We start from the raw sequence: 20071 nt of genomic DNA, 5'->3' as shown, positions 1-20071 counted from the left end.
CGAATTCGAATTAGAAGCACTTTTAAAGAACTTTAAGACTTTACCATAAAGAGGGAGAATCGAGGAAGATGCAACTCCCCTCATATACAGAATAATCTCTGTCTTAAGTTTTAATGTTGTTCTTTAATTCCAATTGAAAAAACTTGCTTCTTATTTAATTAAAGAAAAGAAACGTATATGGCATTCTTGTAGGCTATTTTGACGTTTCTAGGTTAAAATGGACACTTTCTACTTGGATACGGATCGACGTGCCATAATACTCGGAATCAGCACCATCGATTATCCTAAAAGCTCCTCAAACCAACGGTAGCAGATAAATGCCACCCAATCCTGTTTTAGCGATAGCCCGCCGTGGATTGTAGAATACTAACTAGAAGAGTTCAGTGTCACGTTCGAGATATGGCTAAACATATTGATGAACAGGTAAAGCAGGATTTGCTAAATAGGGACACAATTAGCATAGCAGTTTATGAAACCACATTCTGTATTGTAACAAACTATTCTAAAATGATAACATCACTGATCCAAACGTCACTTTGTATTCCTATTTTGGCTGATTTAGACCCTCAGTGAATAAGGCTGCCAACCTTGATATATATATATATATATATATATATATATATATATATATATATATATATATATATATATATATATATATATATATATATGTACGTATAAATATACCCCTCCCCCCTCCTCCAGTTACGATCATAATAATAAACACTAGTATTTAAGTACGATGAATAGGCAATCAAACAAATTTCAATTGTAAGATCAACTATCTCATTTTTTTTCACGGGTTTAGCTTCAGGGCGCAATGGTCGAAGTAAAATTAGAACCTTTATAATGTTGAATTTACATAATCCATTCTGTTGGGTAGGATGAGTGGGTAGGAATGGGAGAAGCAAAGAGTGAAGGGAGAATGGCTTGGTACGATGTCGCAGCTGTTGCTTTTGGAGTTATTGGAAGTATGTTGCAATTATGGAGTAAGTTAAGTTTATTTATTTTTTACTAAAAAGAACAACACGAAGTAGTATTTAAAATCTACCTCAGAAATAGATATGCATTATGTTCAATTTACTAAGTAGGGAAGGGTAAAGGATAAACGTTCTTCAGGGCCCCTGCTGGAACATAGCGCGTCGAATCGTTATTACAATTGCTGGGTGCTTTTACAGGTGGTAAAAGCATAGTGCATCAATCCATAGTGCTTCAACGGATTAAGGAGGAAGGGGAGGTTCCCAATAAAATTTCCAATGTTTACCATTGTTTATCCTTGACTCCAAATATGTAAGACTAAATGTGTTTTAGGATTCCAATTTTAAAATGCAAAATCGTAATAAAATTGCTTCAATATAATAAAGTTGAGTGTGATTCGAGAGGGCAAGTAAGCGAAGCATTTTCTTTTGTTTTTTAATCAGTAAACTAGGTCTAATTTTTTTTACTAGAAGCAATTACTAACTTTTTTTTTCACTAAACAACTTGCAAAATTTAGTATATTCTCTGACCCCCCCCCTTCTTACCTAAAAAGAAAAAAAATTGTAATTTGGTATACCCCTGAGTGGAACGAAAGTGTGATATTTCTGACCATCAGTAGACTAACTGATCAATTTGTCATTACATATAACGCTTGGACAAAAAAAAAAAATCTGAATCCAATTAAAATGAATAAAAGAAACCACACTTGTACATTAAAGAGTTTCCTTTGATTCTATTGGTTTATTTATGCGACGTATTTTCGTTACCCAATTACATTGTTCCTTATATGGGAGAAATAGGGTAAGATTCAAGATGATGGAGTTCTTTTTACCTTTGAAAGTCGTTGAGGCTGAAGGATAGTGAAGGGGGGATTGCCGGCCTCACTACAACTTCTTAATTGAGGTCCGTGTTTCTTAGGCCCTGGTTTGGGCTAAAAATCGTTTACTGAATTTTATTCTTTTTTTTAGCACGACAATCTTAAGGATTTTCCAAAAAGCCCCATCTCTATTATTGTCATTAAATAGAGTTAATATACCTAATTCCCACAGCAATAAGTGATTTCAACCGTACTTGTACATTAAAGAGCTTCCTTTGATTCTATTGGTTTATTTATGCGACGTATTTTCGTTACCCAATTACATTGTTCCTTATATGGGAAAAATAGGGTAAGATTCAAGATGATGGAGTTCTTTTTACCTTTGAAAGTCGTTGAGGCTGAAGGATAGTGAAGGGGGGATTGCCGGCATCACTCCAACTTCTTAATTGAGGTCCGTGTCTCTTAGGCCCTGGTTTGGGCTAAAAATCGTTTACTGAATTTTATTCTTTTTTTTAGCACGACAACCTTAAGGATTTTCCAAAAAGCCCCATCCCTATTATTGTCATTAAATAGAGTTAATATACCTAATTCCCACAGCAATAAGTGATTTCAACCGTACCTATTGGCAAGAGGGACACTTACATTTTTACCTCTCCAATTTCTAGATTTTAAGGTCTATTTAGTAAGGTTTACTTTCTAGGTATATTTTGTTTATATTTTCTGCCGTGTTTTTTAATTAGTTTTAGTTTTTCGGCAACCTAAAATCTTCGAATTAGTGTGGCAAAAGATTAATTTATTTTAATTATTAATTAATTTATTTATTTAGAGACAAAATTTCTTTCCCCCTTGCTGGTGCGAATTTCAGAAATGTAAACACGCATGTTTAAATGGTAATTCTTCCCAGTGTGACTTTCCAGAAGCAGTTTAGCTTAAACAGGGCAAGCAATACTCTTTTATTTATCCCTCTCTTTTCTTTTTTCTCTCTCATTTTTTAGCCCCCTCCTCAGCGTAGTTGAAATTCTCCGCGCGTTTCGTAGTTCTGGAAAGTTGAGAATGAGACAATCTTGAACACTCACAAATTGTAAGAAGACTAAAAGTGTAAGATAAGGTTATTTTAATCTACTTTACTGCTACTCTAATCTACTTTAACCTTCTTTCATGTACTTATATATTAATTTAGGGTACTTTAATCCACAACTTTAATCAAACAGTTCGTGGTAACGAACTGTAAGTAAGGAGCGATCCGGCCAAATAGTAACCGAAACTCTAAAAAAACGTAATTTTGATAGATATATCAAAGGAATTAGAGTTTGATGCTGATTTCAAATATATAAGTGTCATTGTTTCAAGCTGAAAGAAACTTTCGTATTTAATTGAATTTATAACAATTTTTCAGTTCATGGCTGGAAATCCCCTTCCCTCCCACAGCGTAATTTTCCATCGGAAACTTTTTCAGTATACGGCACTCTACTTCTCAATTTTTGGGTTTCCCTCATAGAATGTTATTTTAATGTGACAAGATATAAAACAAAAACTCAGATTTTGGCAAATACAGCCTATGTGAATACATCTAACCAATAAATCATACCAATCCAACCACTAGTTTCCCTAGGGGGAAGTAGGGCCTGATAAGCTCGAGCGCTCCAAGCTAAGGCTGGGAACTCGTATATGATTCACACTTTTGTCCCTAGTGAGGCTAGAGGAGAGCCGTGGGCTGCACCTCATCGCGGTGGGGTGGTGAAACGTTCTGCTGGCTGCCTAGCTATACGGGAAGAACGGCTGATGCAACGGGGCACCAGATGTTTGAGGAGCTGCGGGTCAAGAAAATTCCCCTGAAACACCAAGAGATATAACGATCAATGCCAAGGCGTTTGCAGTAGGCGATGTGGAGCAGGTTCGCTTGATACCTGATTTGAGAAGCAGGCGAATCATCCCCACCAAGAAACTCAAAGTTGGTTCTTGAAATGTAAGAAGTTGCAAAGCTGAGCCAACTCAGATGGTCCTTGCTAATGAAATGAAAACGTATTGTATCAATATATGCTGTCTTTCTGAGACTAGATTGGATGACATTCTGACGAAATCAATTGACCTCACGGACTCAGATACATTGAAATTTTACAGCTATGGACTGACTGATGGGAGCGGTCTCAACAGAGTCGGATTCCTCCTGGATCCAATTGTTGCATCATCTGTAATTTATTAGCAACCAGTGCCAGCAAGAATCTCTACACTGAAACTGAAAGGTTGGATTAGTATCATGACTATATTGTACGTCTATGCGCCTATCAGAGATAGCTCTGATGACGCAAAACAAGCGTTCTACTTTGAACTGCAGAGAATACTCGACTTTGTACCAGGATGCAACATACTATTTGTCACCGGTGACTTTAACGCAAGGGTTGGTAAAGCAGATGCAAACACAGAAGATAGACATAAGTCATACAATCGGAGATAGATGCTTGAACGGTGAGAGGTTGCTACAGTTTGTCAAATAAAATAGCCTATGCCTAGATAAGACCCAGCTCGAGCACAAGAAGCTCTAGCTTGTGAATTGGAGATCTAACGACGTTGGAGGAGTTCATGTCTGGATTCAAGAGTCCAAGGAGGTGCAGATACAGGCTCAAAAAATGGATCCGATCACTTTCTTCTCATTCAAAGACTAAGACTAAATCAAAGACAAAGCACCCATAAAAAGAAGATAAAAATCAATCGGTTTGACGTATCAAAACCACTGATTTTACAGATAAAGGCTGATTTCAAGCTGCAGGCTAGCAACTGATTTGAGGCCCATACTTACTGCACTTACCAAGAAAAGGTTCTTGGTCACACCAAGAGGAAACGAAGGCTCCTGATTTCGGACACCCCAATTGAGCTAGTGGAAAAGAAACGGCCCCTTCTCAATGGCCCTAATGAACCCCTAAAAACTTCTCTCAAACAGGTAAAGTAGTCTGCTTGTAGCGACAGGGAGAAATATTGGTAGCAAATGGCCTCTGATATGCTACAAGCAGCAGTATTACATGACCTAAGCAAAACATTCAAGCTACTGAGGGAAGTGACAGGCAAGTTGCCCACTGATCCCTGAAAGACAAAATGGGCGACCTTATTCAGACGGAAAAAGACCGCCTTGAGAGATGGAAAGAATGTTTGTCCGATCTCCTTAATACCACAAAAGCTCTGTGTGATCTTCCCGTTATCCATAGTAAGCCGAAGGAGCCCTACCGGATAGATCTACATCCACCGTCATTTGCTGATGTTTTGCAGCACCCTCAAAACATCAGCAAATGACGGTGGATGTAGATCTATCCGGTAGGGCTCCTTCGGCTTACTATGGATAACGGGAAGATCCACAGCCCCCGGAGAGGATGGAATCTCAGCAGAGATGTGTAAGTCATCCCCCACACTATTATGTCAGTTGAAAGACCTGCTAGTTTTAGGTAAGGACAACAAAGAAATTCCCAGAAGATTGTAAATTCTTAGTACTTATAACTGTATATAAAAGCCGAGACAAGGCAGTCTGCTCGAACTACCAAGGTATATCACTAATAAACCGCACCATGAAGGTCTTTTGCATAATCGTCTTCAGCCGTCTCAAGGACGCCCAAGACACGTTGACAAGACCAGAAAAATCAGGCTGAAGACCTTGCAGGGGCTGTCAAGAACATATTCTTACACTCCGCCTTATCCTACAGTAGAGTGAGAGATTTCATTTGTCTGCTATAATCGCCTTCATCGATTTTTTCTGCCACTTTTGACTCCAATTTTAGGATCGAGCTTTCGAAGATCATGGTGGAAGATGGTGTCCAAGCAGAACTGATTGAGCTACTCAAAGGAGCCCATGAGTCTACAGTTACGAGATTCCAAACTGATGACGGCAAAACCACGGAATTTGACGTTGAGTCAAGGGTCAAACAGGGGTTTCCTCTTTTGCCAGCCCTGTTCAATTACATAATAGACTGGATGAAGGTGAATTCACCCTGCACCCACAAATGGTTTATCGTTGGTTAGACAGAAGACAACCCAATCGCCCTGACAGACCTTGGCTTCGCAGACGACATGAGTCTCATCGGCCGTATCAGTAGCTCGTCGGCGGAGCTCCAAAGATAGTCAACGGTGTATCATGTACATCAAAGAAAGCTGGTCTTATGGTCAGCAAGTCTAAAGCAAAGGTCATGAAAGCAAACACTCAAAACCACCCAGATATCCAACTAGAGGGGGAAATCATCCAGAATGTTGATGATTTTCACTACTTTGGTTCCGTTTTACACATAACAGAATTGCAGAAGCTGAAGTTTGACCTTGAATAGGAAAAGTATGGCGTTTTATCACAATCAATAAGTTACTTTGGAATAGAGATGAAATTAGCGTCGAAATGAAGATGAACATCTAGAAGGCAACTGTTCGATCTCTCCTGCTGTACGCCTGTGAGACTTGGCCATTAAAGGCTGAAGAGACACGTTCACTAGAAGTATTTAACCATTGCTGGATGATGCACAAACTACGGGTCGGTCAATGGTCTCATTTCTCAAACGTTGAGGTTCCATGACGTTGTGCCCAAAAGTTCCCCCTCTCGGGAATCATAAAATAATGACGCCTGAAATTTCTGTGACACACTCTACGACGGTCAGCTGGAACCATATACCGCGATGTCCTCACCTGCGATCCCCTTCCAACTTGGAAACGGAGACCAGGCGGCCAAAGAAAGAATCTCTCTCAGACATTCAAGAATGAACTGAATCCTTAGTTTGGCTTCCATCGACACGGGCGTCGTTAGGAGAAGGACTGGCTGAAAATTGCAAAAGAGGCTCCTGCTGGCAGATCATGTTAGACTACGTCAGCCACCCTATCGTCCTGTAGTGCCGGTCAGGATGGATCATCGTCTAGTTCCCGCAAAAAAAGTAATTAAGTATGTGAAAACAGCGAAGCTATTTTATCAATCAGTTCGTGGTAAGGAAATGTGAGCATGGATCTACCTGGCACAATAGTAACCAATACTCTAAACAACGGAATTTCGATACCAACAGATATATCAGAAAAATCGTTTTTTTATGTTGATTTCAAATATATAAGCTTATTAAGTTTAGTCTTGCCCAACAAAGGTTACAAGCATGAAAAAAATTGGCATATTTTATAAAAAGAGGGAAACACCTTAAAAGTCAGAGAATCTTAATTAAAATCACACCATCAGATTCAGCATATCAGAAAACCCTACTGTAGAAGGTTCAAGCTCCTATCTGCAAAATGTGAAAGTTCGTATTTTTTGTGAGAGATGTTTTTTTACAACTGTTCAGCGGAAATTGAAAGTTCTATTGCCGTTTTTAAAAACTTAAGGGTAACTAGGCCCCTCCCACGCCCCTTTTTTCACAAAATAGTCCGATCCAAATTTTTGAGATAGCCATCTTGTTCAGCTGAGTTGAAAGGCCGAAAACCTTACCTTTGGAGACATCATGACCCCTCACAGCCCCTGTGGAAAGGTATTTAATTTATAAAATTTGTCCAGTGTTTGCATATACTATTTAATATTGAAAAGTATCCATATTTTGGGTGGCGGGGGTGAATTTTCTGCTGGTGGGATTTTCCACCGGGGTAATTTTCCATGGGGATGGAAGTTTCCAGGAGTCAACTTTTCAAGGGAAATTTTACATGGGGGGAATTTGCCAGAATTCCTATACGAAATTTGTCCTATGTCTTATTTTCTGTTTGGCGACTCACTTTTACACATGGAGATGTCCGGTTTAAGTTTCCATCAGGATTGAATTTTCTAGAAAATGAATCCACGGGGGTGAGGAATTTTTATTGGATGTGTATACAGACTTCATGGCATTATTTAAAATCTACCAGAAACTAATTAAAAAAAATTAACTGAAATTAAGAAGCGACATTAAAATTTAATACGAACAGAAACCATCACGATAGGGAAGAGTTGCCTCCTCCTCAACACATCGCTCTTTATGCTTAGTTTAAATTTTGTCCCAAATCCTTAGGAACGACTCCTGAATTACTATGTTCATTTAGTTAGAACAACAAGAAGCTCTATTTTAAAAGTACTAAAAACTTTAGCGTAAAGAGCGAGGTGTTGAGGAAGAGGAACCCCCTTCAAATACGTAATAACCTCCGTTCGTTTTAAATTTTAGTGACCCGCCTTACTTTCAGTTTAAAAATTTTGTTGTTTCTTATTAAACTAGATATTTTCCACTTATTGCAATGTATCTGGTTCCTACTTACTGGCTATATTATCTCCCGCCCCCTACTTTTTCTAGACCATGGGAATACTAAGATGCTATTAAATTGTAATATTAAGTACAGTGATCAACAATTAAATAAATCACAATTAAAGTATTGGCTATTCTGAATTTTTGTTACGGGTTTAGCTTCAGGGCCAGTGGTGCCGGTAACTAGAATTGAATTCGCGGAATCAATTTTATTTACTACATTTCTAAGTGTTCCTTTTAGAATGGATCACTAGAGATGAAAAAAGAAAAAAATAAGGGTGTGGGAAAAAATGGATTGGTACGAAGTTGTTGTCATTGCTTTGAGAGTTTTTGGAAGTATGTTGCAGCTATGGAGTGAGTTTTTGCGCACTATTATATTTAGTTTCATGTTCAATTTTTTTGGTTTATCGGCAAAGGTAGCTTCAATCTCATTAGCTTAAGGGTGCAGCTGGCACGTACGCAGGGGGGGCCTTCGGGCCCGCCCCCCTGAAATTTTGTGAAATGTTTAATATCCCCATGGTTTTTTGGGATTTCTGGCAAAAGTAGGACATTTATTAAGAATCTAGATCCATGTGTGAAGCCTTTTTTGGGGGATTTTACAGCATGCAATTATCTGGTCAAGTCACTGCCCAATTATTATCCATTTTCTGTCTAATCTTTTACCCTCTTTTAAGTAATTAGCAATTTTAATGTTATTTTTTTTTTGTAAAGAGAGTTTGATTTCCACAGCAAAATAGAATTATCCTTGATGTTAGGGCGTTTATCCCCCCTTTTCAGGATAAAGTACAATTTTTAATGGATCAATTTCGTAAACAATCATTTTTCATTAAAATCTGAGTTCTTGCAATAGAAGAACTACCCCCCACAGCACCCATATTGCAGTGAGAGCCCTAAAATTTCCCTTTCAGTGGGATATAACAGATTAATCACTGGTTCTAAATTGCTATTAAATAAAAAAAAACTGATTTTTTAAGCTGAAAGTAAGGAGCGACATTAAAACTTAAAACGAACAGAAATTACTCCGTATATGAAATGGGTTGTCCCCTCCGCAATCCCTCGCTCTTTACGCTAAAGCTTTTAATTGTTTTAAAAAGTAGAATTGTGGCAAAGAGTCAAACTTTAGCGTAAAGAGCGAGGGATTGCAGAGGGGACAACCCTTTTCATATACGGAGTAATTTCTGTTCGTTTTAAGTTTTAATGTCGCTCCTTACTTTTAGCTAAAAAAATCAGTTTTTTTATTTAATTTCTGAACGTTTTTGAATTAATGCATGTTTGGTTTTAGGTCTCCGCACATAAATTATTAAAATGAAATTTGTATATTAATTCTTTTTATGGCTAAATGGCTTTCTCTTAGTTTTGATCAGACGATTTTGAGAAATAAGGGTGGAGAAGGAGGCCTAGTTGCCCTCCAATTTTTCGGTTACTTAAAAAGGCTACTAGAACTTTTAATTTTTAACGAACGTTTTTATTAGTAAAAAATATACGTAACTTAAGAATTAACTTACGTAACAAACTTTCATAACCTTATATTTTTATTATGAATACGAGGGGGTTTTTACCCTCGTTAATACCTCGCTCTTTACACTAAATCTTAACTTTTCTCCCAATTCTTTAAGAATGACCCCTGAATCAGAAAGGCCGTAGAATAAATAGTTGAAATTACTAAAAATACTTTAGCATAAAGAGCAAGGTATTTATCTCCTCCTAAATACCTCGCCCTTTATGCTAAAGTATTTTTAGAACCCCTCATATGCGTAATAATCTCTGTTCGTTTTAAGTTTCAATGCTACTTCTTCCTTTCAATTGAAAAAAAATTTCCATGTTTATTTTTCATTGTTTTCTTATAGTAATGCTAGAGAATCCTGCGCCCTTTTCATTGAATTTTTCATCCCCCATGACAGATTCCTCCAAGGAAAGATCCTCCAACATAGTCCCTCTCCTCAGCCCCCCCCCCCCAAACAAAATAAAATCCCCCTGAAAACGTCTGTACACTTCCCAATAACCATTACTATATGTAAACACTGGTCAAAGTTTGTAACTTGCAGCCCCTCCCCTAGGGATTGTGGGAGAGTAAGTCATCTCCAAAGACATAGCTATTATAGTTTTCGACTATGCTGAACAAAATGGCTATCTCAAAATTCTGATCCGTTGACTTTGGGAAAAAAATGAGCGTGGGAGGGGGCCTAGATGCCCTCCAACTTTTTTGGTCACTTAAAAAGGGCACTAGAACTTTTCATTTCCGTTAGAATGAGTCCTCTTGCGACATTCTAGGACCACTTGGTCGATACGATGACCCCTGGGAAAAAACAAATAAACACGCACCCGTGATTTGTCTTCTGGCAAAAAAAATACAAAATTCCACATTTTTGTAGATAGGAGTTTGAAACTTCTATAGTAAGGTTCTCTGATACGCTGAATCTGATGATGTCATTTTCGTTAAGATCCTATGACTTTTAGGGGGTGTTTCCCCCTATTTTCCTAAATAAGTCAAATTTTCTCAGGCTCGTAACTTTTTATGGGTAAGACTGAACTTGATGAAACTTATATATTTGAAATCAGCATTAAAATGCGATTCTTTTGATGTAGCTATTGATATCAAAATTCCATTTTTTAGAGTTTTGGTTACTATTGAGCCGGGTCGCTCCTTACCCCATCCGCTACAATACTACAGATTAAATTTATTCTGCATTTTCCGATATACATGCTTTTTGCATTACTAAATAAAAAAAGTGATACTTTATATATGCTTTTTCGAAGGTTTTGCCCCCCCCCAAAAAAAAAATTCCTGTGTGCGTGCCTGGGGTGTAGTTATGTTCAATTTCACGAGTTAAGGGCAGCTTCACTTTCAATTTCTATATTTTTTGGTCATAATTATGTTCAATTTTAGTAGTTTTTGGGCGCTATTATGTTTACTTTCATGTTCAATTTATTTAGTTTATGGACGAAGTTAGGCTCAATTTCCTTAGCTTTTGGGTGCAGTTATGTATCATTTCACGAGTTTAGGGCAGGTATATGTTCAATTTCAACTATTTTTTGTCCATAATTATGTTCAATTTAATTAGTTTTTGGGCACAGGTGTGCTAAAATTCATGCTCATTTCATAGTTTTTGGGCACAGGTGTGCTAAAATTCATGCTCATTTCATAGTTTTTGGGCACAGTTATTTAGATTTCATGCTGGAATTAAGGAGTGAGCTTGATGCCATTTGTTTTCTGAGTGCTGCTTCTGATTGAGTGCGCTTTAATTCAATTGTATTTATTAGAGTAATATTCGATTATTTGATTTTTTATTCCAGTACAAACATTACGAACAGGAAATCTACCAAATGCTGAGTTTTTATTATTTCCTGGCTCGGATGGCTTATTTCAGGTGGCCATTTATGATAATGAAGACTACCGTGTGCCATTCCACCCCACACAGGATGTCAAGTTTCTACTCTACACTCCGTAAGCATTAAAATTTTTACTTTCTAATCCCACCCATTTCCCGAAACCGTAACGGTCTATCTTCTACACAGGGCTAGAGAGGATAGTGGGGTATAGTGGTATGAGGATGGCAGTCAAAACCGGGATGTAGTGCACATCTATGAAGAGAAGTTTTTTTTTTACCCTTAGGGTTCGACATCAGTAGAATTTAATATGTAGATTGTCGATGAGTTTGGCGTAATCTGAAGAGGCATGGGAGTAAATGGGGGGGGGGGAAGTCAAATTCTCCCTGGAAATGAATTCTCAAAGTCGTAAGGAAAGATTCAAAGGAACTGGGTACTTCTTAGGCGAAATAAAGAGTAGAGCGAGAAACAAAGTGGCGTAAAGAAAAGGCGTAAGTTTCTATTTCAGCTCCGCGGCTATGGATAGCTGATAGCCAAATCGTTTGGTTTTCGCTTCAGCAAAATTTAAGTGACGAAAGCTAAGATTTCTTAATATATATATATATATATATATATATATATATATATATATATATATATATATATATATATATATATATATATACATATATAACAACTTTTTTTGCTCAGGCTACAAAAATTATTACTGTTTTTTCTAAAGAAACTAATTAATTGTTCACGTTTAGTTAAAATCGAAACAATAGCCTTACGTGAAAAGCTTGTAGGCGATACGACGAAAGTGAAGCTTTAAATGAAGACAGTTTTTTGCTTACGCGAAGATAAATACGATTTTTAATTTTCTTATAATGATTTATAATGATTTATAATTTTCTTATAATGATTCTACCAACTTACTTTGAGTCTATTTTTGTTCAGCCAAAAACCAGTGCTTTATGTTACAAAACTTTTTCATGACAGAAGAATTATATCTCAACCCCGGTTATTGCCTTTGCATCGAAAACTAAGATTTTTCACAAATATTTAACTTTTTTCTTCAAACTTTTTTTCAAAGCTTTATATTAAATAAAAAACGTTTGACAAAACCATTTTTGCTTACGTGGCGTACGTGCACATGTAAATCTAGTTATAATGAAATTATAGAAAGACTCAAACTTGTTTTAGGCCTGTTCAACGTAAAAAAAAAAAAAAACTAAGTCTTACATGAGTAAACTCTCACGCAACGCTAAGCGACGAAGCCTCAAACGACGATTTATGTTCCTTACAGAAAAAATACATTTTTTACAACGTTTTCATTTATTAATTAACGTTTTATTAATTTTATAAATTAACGTTTTTTTACCTCGTTTTCAGCTTTGTTTGAAAGCAAATACTTTCAATGCTTTCAATGTTTGAAAGACTCTTCGGTAAAATGTTTTTGCTTAAGTTAGAAAAGCTAAGATCATAGTCATTGCAACCTAATTAAGAGTAAACCAAGACCCATAGTGACCGAAAGTTTGGAAACGCAATTAAAAAAAAACAAAACTGTCTGATAAGAAAAACTTATCATTTAAAGTTGATTGAGGACTTAAAAAATTATTTAGCTCTTTCTTAACAGTTCAAGCTTTAATTAAAAAAAAAAAATCGGAATTTCGAAAAAGAGCATCAAATCTCTTCTCGATTACGGTGGATAAATTATAATTAAATCAATGAATTATAATTATAATTGATTGATTATTGGTTTATTAATAATTGGTTTATTATTATTATAATTGATTATTGGTGGATCAATCAATTATAATTATAATGGATCAGTTATAATTAAATTACTGGATTCGCAATGGTATAAAACCTACAGTAGGAGTTTTTCAGCCCCCAATTTTGAAAACCCGAGGAGATCATACTTTGGCCTGTGTATGACTGATCCCTTTCCTTTTTTTCTTCTAAAATAGGAGAGCACTGTAACATCGAAGAGATATTTTATGGGTATGTTTGAAAGCAAATGTTCATATATGTGTTCTTTTTCACAAAAATGCCTGGATAAGGCAATCGTAGGGTACATTGTGTCAACAAAAATTGCATTTTTTAATAATTTCTTGTTTTTTTTTCTCGAAAGTTTTTTTTCTCGAAAAAGAGCGGAAAGATTGAAAAGCTTAAAAAGTGCACCCCTGAATTTTTCATGGTGAAATATCAGAAATCTGAGCTTTCGTCACTTAAATTTAGCTAAGGCGAAATCGAAACGATTTGGCTAGCAGCTATCCATAGCCGTGGAGTTGAAATAGCAAGATACGCCCTTCCTCTACGTCACTTTGTTCTGAGGTTTATTCCTTACTTTCGCCTAAGAAGTTCCCACTTATTTTAAGTCTTCTCTTACGACTTTTTCCCGCCTTTCAAATTTTAACCTAACTTACCTGTTTTGGTGATTTTTGACAAAATTAAAATCCCAGAATATTAACCTCATAATAATTAAGTATTCATGGATCACAGTCTAACAATGATAATGCCCATTTAATTCCTATTGCAGGAGAGTAAAGTTATGTGTACACATTCAGTTTCAGGGAGATTCGGACCCCCAACTTTTGAATTATCTTCCATCCAGTTGCCGTACTAAGTGAAAAGTAAAAAACACGGTTTTTTAGCTGCCTGATAAAAATCATTTTCATTTAAGAATAATAACTGTCATTTTTTTAATAGTATAAAGTATGTTATAGTATTTTGATACCCTAGATACCCAAGAGCTTGTAATGTTAATGTGTCTCATTTTCTTCTTTATTTCATCAGCACTAGCGGGGCACTAGAACATCGCTGAGGGTTATTTTCACAAAGTTAATTTGAAAACTGATGCACATTGCATAGGTACGTTAATCTGTGGTTCATCTTGATAGAACCGCCGTAAAGTGATGCTGTAAAGTTTTCACTGTATAGTTAAAACTGATGCACATTGCATAGGTACATTGATCTGTGGTTCATGTTGATAGAACCACCGTAAAGTGGTGCTGTAAAGTTTTCACCGAGAAGTGAAAACTGGCGCACATTGCATAGGTACATTGATCTGTGGTTCCTCGTGGTAGCACCACCGTAAAGTGATGCTGTAAAGTTTTCACCGTAAAGTGAAAACTGACGCACATTGCATAGGTACATTGATCTGTGGTTCATCATGGTAGCACCACCGTAAAGTGATGCTGTAAAGTTTTCACCGTAAAGTGAAAACTGATGCACATTGCCTAGGTACATTAATCTGTGGTTCATCTTGATAGAACCGCCGTAAAGTGATGCTGTAAAGTTTTCACTGTATAGTTAAAACTGATGCACATTGCATAGGTACATTGATCTGTGGTTCATCATGGTAGCACCACCGTAAAGTGATGCTGTAAAGTTTTCACCGTAAAGTGAAAACTGATGCACATTGCCTAGGTACATTAATCTGTGGTTCATCTTGATAGAACCGCCGTAAAGTGATGCTGTAAAGTTTTCACTGTATAGTTAAAACTGATGCACATTGCATAGGTACATTGATCTGTGGTTCATCTTGATAGAACCACCGTAAAGTGGTGCTGTAAATTTTTCACCGAGAAGTGAAAACTGACGCACATTGCATAGGTACATTGATCTGTGGTTCATCGTGGTAGCTCCACCGTAAAGTGGTGCTGTAAAGTTTTCACCGAGAAGTGAAAACTGACGCATATTGCATAGGTACATTGATCTGTGGTTCATCGTGGTAGCACCACCGTAAAGTGATGCTGTAAAGTTTTCACCCTAAAGTGAAAACTGACGCACATTGCATAGGTACATTGATCTGTGGTTCATCGTGGTAGCACCACCGTAAAGTGATGCTGTAAAGTTTTCACCGTAAAGTGAAAACTGATGCACATTGCCTAGGTACATTGATCTATGGTTCATCGTGGTAGCACCTCCGTAAAGTGGTGCTGTAAAGTTTTCACCATAAAGTGAAAACTGATGCACATTACAGAAGTACATAGATCTGAGGTTCATCGTGATAGCACTATCGTTAAGTGTGACCAAAAAAGATAAGAAAAAAGACCATAAAAAGATCGTAAAGTGTGTTTCTTGGAGATTCTCCAAGATGTTTTTTCATCTTGGAGATGAGATAAGTTTTTCAACTAAAAGTAAGAGGCAACATTAAAACTTAAGACAAACAGAAATTATTACGTATATGAGGGGGGTCGCTCTCTCTTCAATAATTAGCTCTTACGCTAAAATTGGATTTTTGTGGCAGCTATTTAAGAATCAAACGGTTTGTGGTAACGAACTCTAGTAAGGAGCGACCCGGCTCAATGTTAACCAAAAGTCTAAAAAACGGAATTTTGACACTAATAGCTACATCAAAAGAATTGCATTTTAATGCTGATTTCAAATATAAAAATTTCATCATGTTTAGTCTTACCCATCAAAAGTTAAGAACCTGAGAAAGTTTGCCTTATTTTAGAAAATAGGGGGAAACATCCCCTAAAAGTCATAGAACCTTAACAAAAATCACACCATGAGATTCAGCGTATCAGAAAACCCTACTGTAGAAGTTTCAAGCTCACATCTACAGAATGAGGAATTTTGTATTTTTTTGCCAGAAGACAGATCACGGATGCGTGTTTATTTGTTTGTTTGTCTTTTTGTATTTTGTTTTTTTTTTCCACAGGGGTGATAGTGTCGACCCACTAGTCCTAGAATATCGCGAGAGGGTTCATTCTAACAGAAATTAAAAGTTCTAGTGCCCTTTTTAAGTGACCAAAAAATCGGAGGGCATCTTGGCCCCACCCCTTGGCCTGAGGACGACTTAATTTTGTAATGGGGAATTTTGTATTTTTTGCCAGAAGGCAGATCATGGATGCGTGTTTATTTGTTTGTTTGTTTTTATTTATTTTTTTTTTTCCCCAGGGGTGCTCGTATCGACCCAGTGGTCCTAGAATGTTGCGAGAGCGCTCATTCTAACAGAAATGAAAAGTTCTAGTGCCCTTTTTAAGTGACCAAAATAATTGGAGGGCACCTAGGCCCACTCCCACGCTAATTATTTTCCCAGAGTCACCGAATCAAAACTGTGAGATAGCCATTAAATTCAGCGTAGTCAAAAACCCCCTCCCACGCTAATTGTTTTCCCAGAGTCACTGGATCAAAATTCTGAGATAGCCATTTTATTCAGCGTAGTCGAAAAACCTTATAACTATGTCTTTGGGGACGGCTTGCTCCCCACAGTCCCCGTGGGAGGGGCTACAAGTTACGAACGTTGACCAGTGCTTACATATAGTAATGGTTATTGGGGAGTGAACAGACGTTTTCAGGGGGATTTTTTGGTTGGGGGGAGGGACTGAGAAGAGGAGCATATGTTGGGAGAACTTTCCATTGAGGAATTTGTCATGGGGGAAGGAAATTTCCATGAAGGGAGCGCAGGATTTTCTAGCATTATTTAAAAAAAAACAATGAACAAATAATTATGAAAAAGTTTTTTCAGCCGGAAGTAAGGAGCAGCATTAAAACTTAAAACGAACAGAAACTATTACGCATATGAGGGGCTCACCTCCTCCTAATACTTCGTTCTTTACGCCAAAGTATTTTTAGTAATTTCAACTATTCATTCTACGGCTTTTGTGGTTCAGGGGTAAAATTTTGAATTTTGCGCCAATGAATTGGGGCAAAATTTAAGCTGCAATACGTAAGCTCGTTCAGTTCAAAAGTTCGTTACGTAAGCTAATTTATAGTTACGTATATCTTTTGCAAATAAAAACATTCGTAAAAAATTAAAGGTTCTAGTTGCCTTTTTAAGTAACAAAAAAATCGGAGGGCAACTAGGCTTCCTTCCCGCTCCTTCTTTTTCAAATTCATTCTATTAAAACTATGAGAAAGCCATTTAGCCAAAAAAATAAATATGCAAATTTCGTTTTAATTATTCCTCTGCGTAGAGCCAAAGTCAAAACATGCATTTATTCAAAAACGTTCAGAAATTAAATAAAAAAACAAGTTTTTTTATTGGAAGTAAGGAGCGACATTAAAACTTAAAACGAACAAAAATTACTTTGTATTTGAAAGGGGCTGCTTCCTCGTCAACGCCCTGCTCTTTACGCTAAAGTTTTTTACTGTTTTAAAAAGAAGGGTTGAAAGAAAGAGTCAAATTTTAGCGTAAAGAGCAGGGCATTGATGAGGAAGCAGCCCCTTTCATATACGAAGTAATTTCTGTTCGTTTTAAGTTTTAATGTCGCACCTTACTTTCAGTTAAAAAACTTGTTTTTTATTTAAAAATTACTAGTAAAAACGTTCGTAAAAAATTAAAAGTTCTAGTTGCCTTTTTAAGTAATCAAACTAATTCGATAGAAACTACGAGGAAGTCAATTAGCCAAAAAATAAATATCCAAATTTCGTTTTAATTATTCATATGCGGAGAGCCAAAATCAGAACACGCATTGATTCAAAAACGTTCAGAAATTTAATATAAAAAGCAATTTTTTTTTAACTGAAAGTAAGGACCGACATTAAAACTTAAAACGAACATAAATTACTTCGTATACGAAAGGGGCTGCTCTCTCCTTAACGCCTTGCTCTTTACGCTAAAGTTTTTTACTGTTTTAAGAAGTAGAGTTGAAAGAAAGGGTCAAACTTTAGCGTAAAGAGCGGGGCGTTGATGAGGAATCAGCACCTTTCACATACGAAGTAATTTCTGTTCGTTTTAAGTTTTAATGTCGCTCCTTACTTTCAGTTAAAAAACTATTTTTTTATTTAATAAGGTCAGCAGCGAAAAAAGCTAGGCTGGCATTAAAACATGTTTTAAATCATTTTCTTTCATTTTAATGAATTGCCTCGTTTCATCGCAATTTATTGTGATGAAACGAGTCGCCACCCCGGCGACTGTGGGTGGCCAATTGATCCTCAAAGACATAGTTGTTAGACGTTTCTACTATGCTGAAAAATAGCCATCCCAAAATTTTGATCGGGGGACTTGGGCAAAAAGGGCTTCGGAGGGGACTAGCTGCCGTTCAATATTTTGGTCACTTAAATAGGGCAATAGAACTTTCGATTTCTAAGCCAATGAGCTCTCTCCTGATCTTCTACGATCGTTGGTCCGATACGATCATCCCTGGTGAAAACAAACAGATACAAAAAGAAAACGAAAAAACAAATAAACACGCATCCGTGATCTTTCTTTCGGCAAAAATGCAAAATTTCATATTTGTGTATATAAGTGCTTGAAACCTCTACAGTAGGGTTCTCTGGCGTGCTGGATCCGATAGTGTGATTTTCATTAAGATCAGTTGATGTTCTGGGGGTGTTTCCTCCCTTTTTCAAAAATTGGATGAACTTTCTAAGGCTCGTAACTCTTGATGGGTAACGTTAAATTTGATGAATTTTACATGTTTCGAATATTTATCAAAATTCGATTGTCTTGAGGTATATATTGTTGTCAAAACTCTGTTTCTTAGGGTTCGGTTGCTATTGTGCCGCCACGCTTCTTACTTACAGTTCTTTATGACGAACTGTCTGACACCTAATAATGCTGACAGCCTTTTTTATTGTGGAAATTAAATTTAGCATGATTCAAAAACAAGAAATAGAGAACCAAATATACCTCTGGTTAATTTTATTTTTCTCCATTCTATTGACAATTTCAAGCTATGATGCTAATTCTTAAGGTTAATTTATAATCCTCACCAGTGCTGTATCCAAGGTGGGTTGTCCCGCTTGGCCCCGCACCCTCTAAAAAATATTCAGGTTGGTACAAAATCGATAAAATGTATGTAAACAAATTTTTGTGCGCTATGCAAAGCTTTTGTTGGTAAACTCGTCCAAACAAAAATCCCTCTAACACTACCAAGACACCATCAATCCAGATTCATTTACATAAATAATGATTTACAAGTCGTTCTCATTACCTAAATCAAAATCATAGAAAAACTTCCTAAAATACTTTTTTACGTAAAACAAAAAGAGATCTTACAGGGTTTTATTTTTCTTCGTTACAAAAAAGCATATATAGTTTTGTGATTTGAGTAACTAAATATCATGAGTGTAATTGTTAGAGTTATGTTTAAACATATATGTTGCATTGACTACAGAACAGTAATTTGTGTTTACTTTAAGTTCCAAATTCACTCTTTACTTCCATTGAAAAGTTAGTTTTTTCAAAAGAAATTTTATATAAAGATACTAGTTCCAGCCCTGTGCTTATAAAAACACCAAAGTTAAAACCTGTCTCAACGAAGCTTTTATGCGATGGCAGCCTCGTGTGACGCCAGCTTTTTTGCTTACGTGACCAAAATTAAGATTCTTTTTTTATGAAGACTCAACTTACTTGTTCCAAGCCTCCTTTCCATGCAGATTACATCCATGCTTTAATTAGAAACATTGATTTAAAATTCTCGTTTCTTGATTTAGGATCTTCCGCTTAAACCATTTCTACATGTTTGATTACGAATTGCTTCGATGCCCGACCGGGACTAATGACTTAAATATCCTAGACAAAAATGTTAGTGAAATGAGTACGTTTTTCAGGTTTTAAATAGTTCAGGGTCCGACCAGAAGTTTGAAATTGATATTCCCTAAACTCTTTAACATTAGTGAAACTTAAAACTTTACCAAACTTTGTAGAATTTAGACCTCGTGAAATATTCTTAAAACCCTCCAAACTCTCAAAGCGGTCAAGTGTCACTCCATATATATATATATATATATATATATATATATATATATATATATATATATATATATATATATATATATATATATATATATATATATATAT

The 20071-nt window shown here is 36.4% G+C and overlaps 1 protein-coding gene across 6 annotated transcripts in view; it reads left to right on the top strand.

Moving 5' to 3' along the window:
• Positions 1-252: 252 nt before the first annotated feature.
• Positions 253-20071, top strand: part of LOC136035163 (lipase member I-like) — a 108902-nt gene continuing 89083 nt past the window's right edge. The window contains exons 1-2 of one of the 6 annotated variants that reach the window (XM_065716732.1): positions 253-423; positions 11299-11449. In XM_065716732.1, the coding sequence (XP_065572804.1) occupies positions 400-423; positions 11299-11449 (175 nt within the window). In that variant the 5' untranslated portion in view covers positions 253-399. Of the gene's footprint in view, positions 424-711; positions 990-8228; positions 8359-11298; positions 11450-20071 lie in introns of those variants that run through there. The other 5 variants (XM_065716729.1, XM_065716731.1, XM_065716730.1 and 2 more) reach the window with 5 other exon arrangements.

This window comes from Artemia franciscana, chromosome 14 (genome assembly GCF_032884065.1).
Source record: "Artemia franciscana chromosome 14, ASM3288406v1, whole genome shotgun sequence".
Taxonomy (NCBI): Eukaryota; Metazoa; Arthropoda; class Branchiopoda; order Anostraca; family Artemiidae; genus Artemia; species Artemia franciscana.
This window is presented reverse-complemented; position numbering and strand designations above follow the sequence as displayed.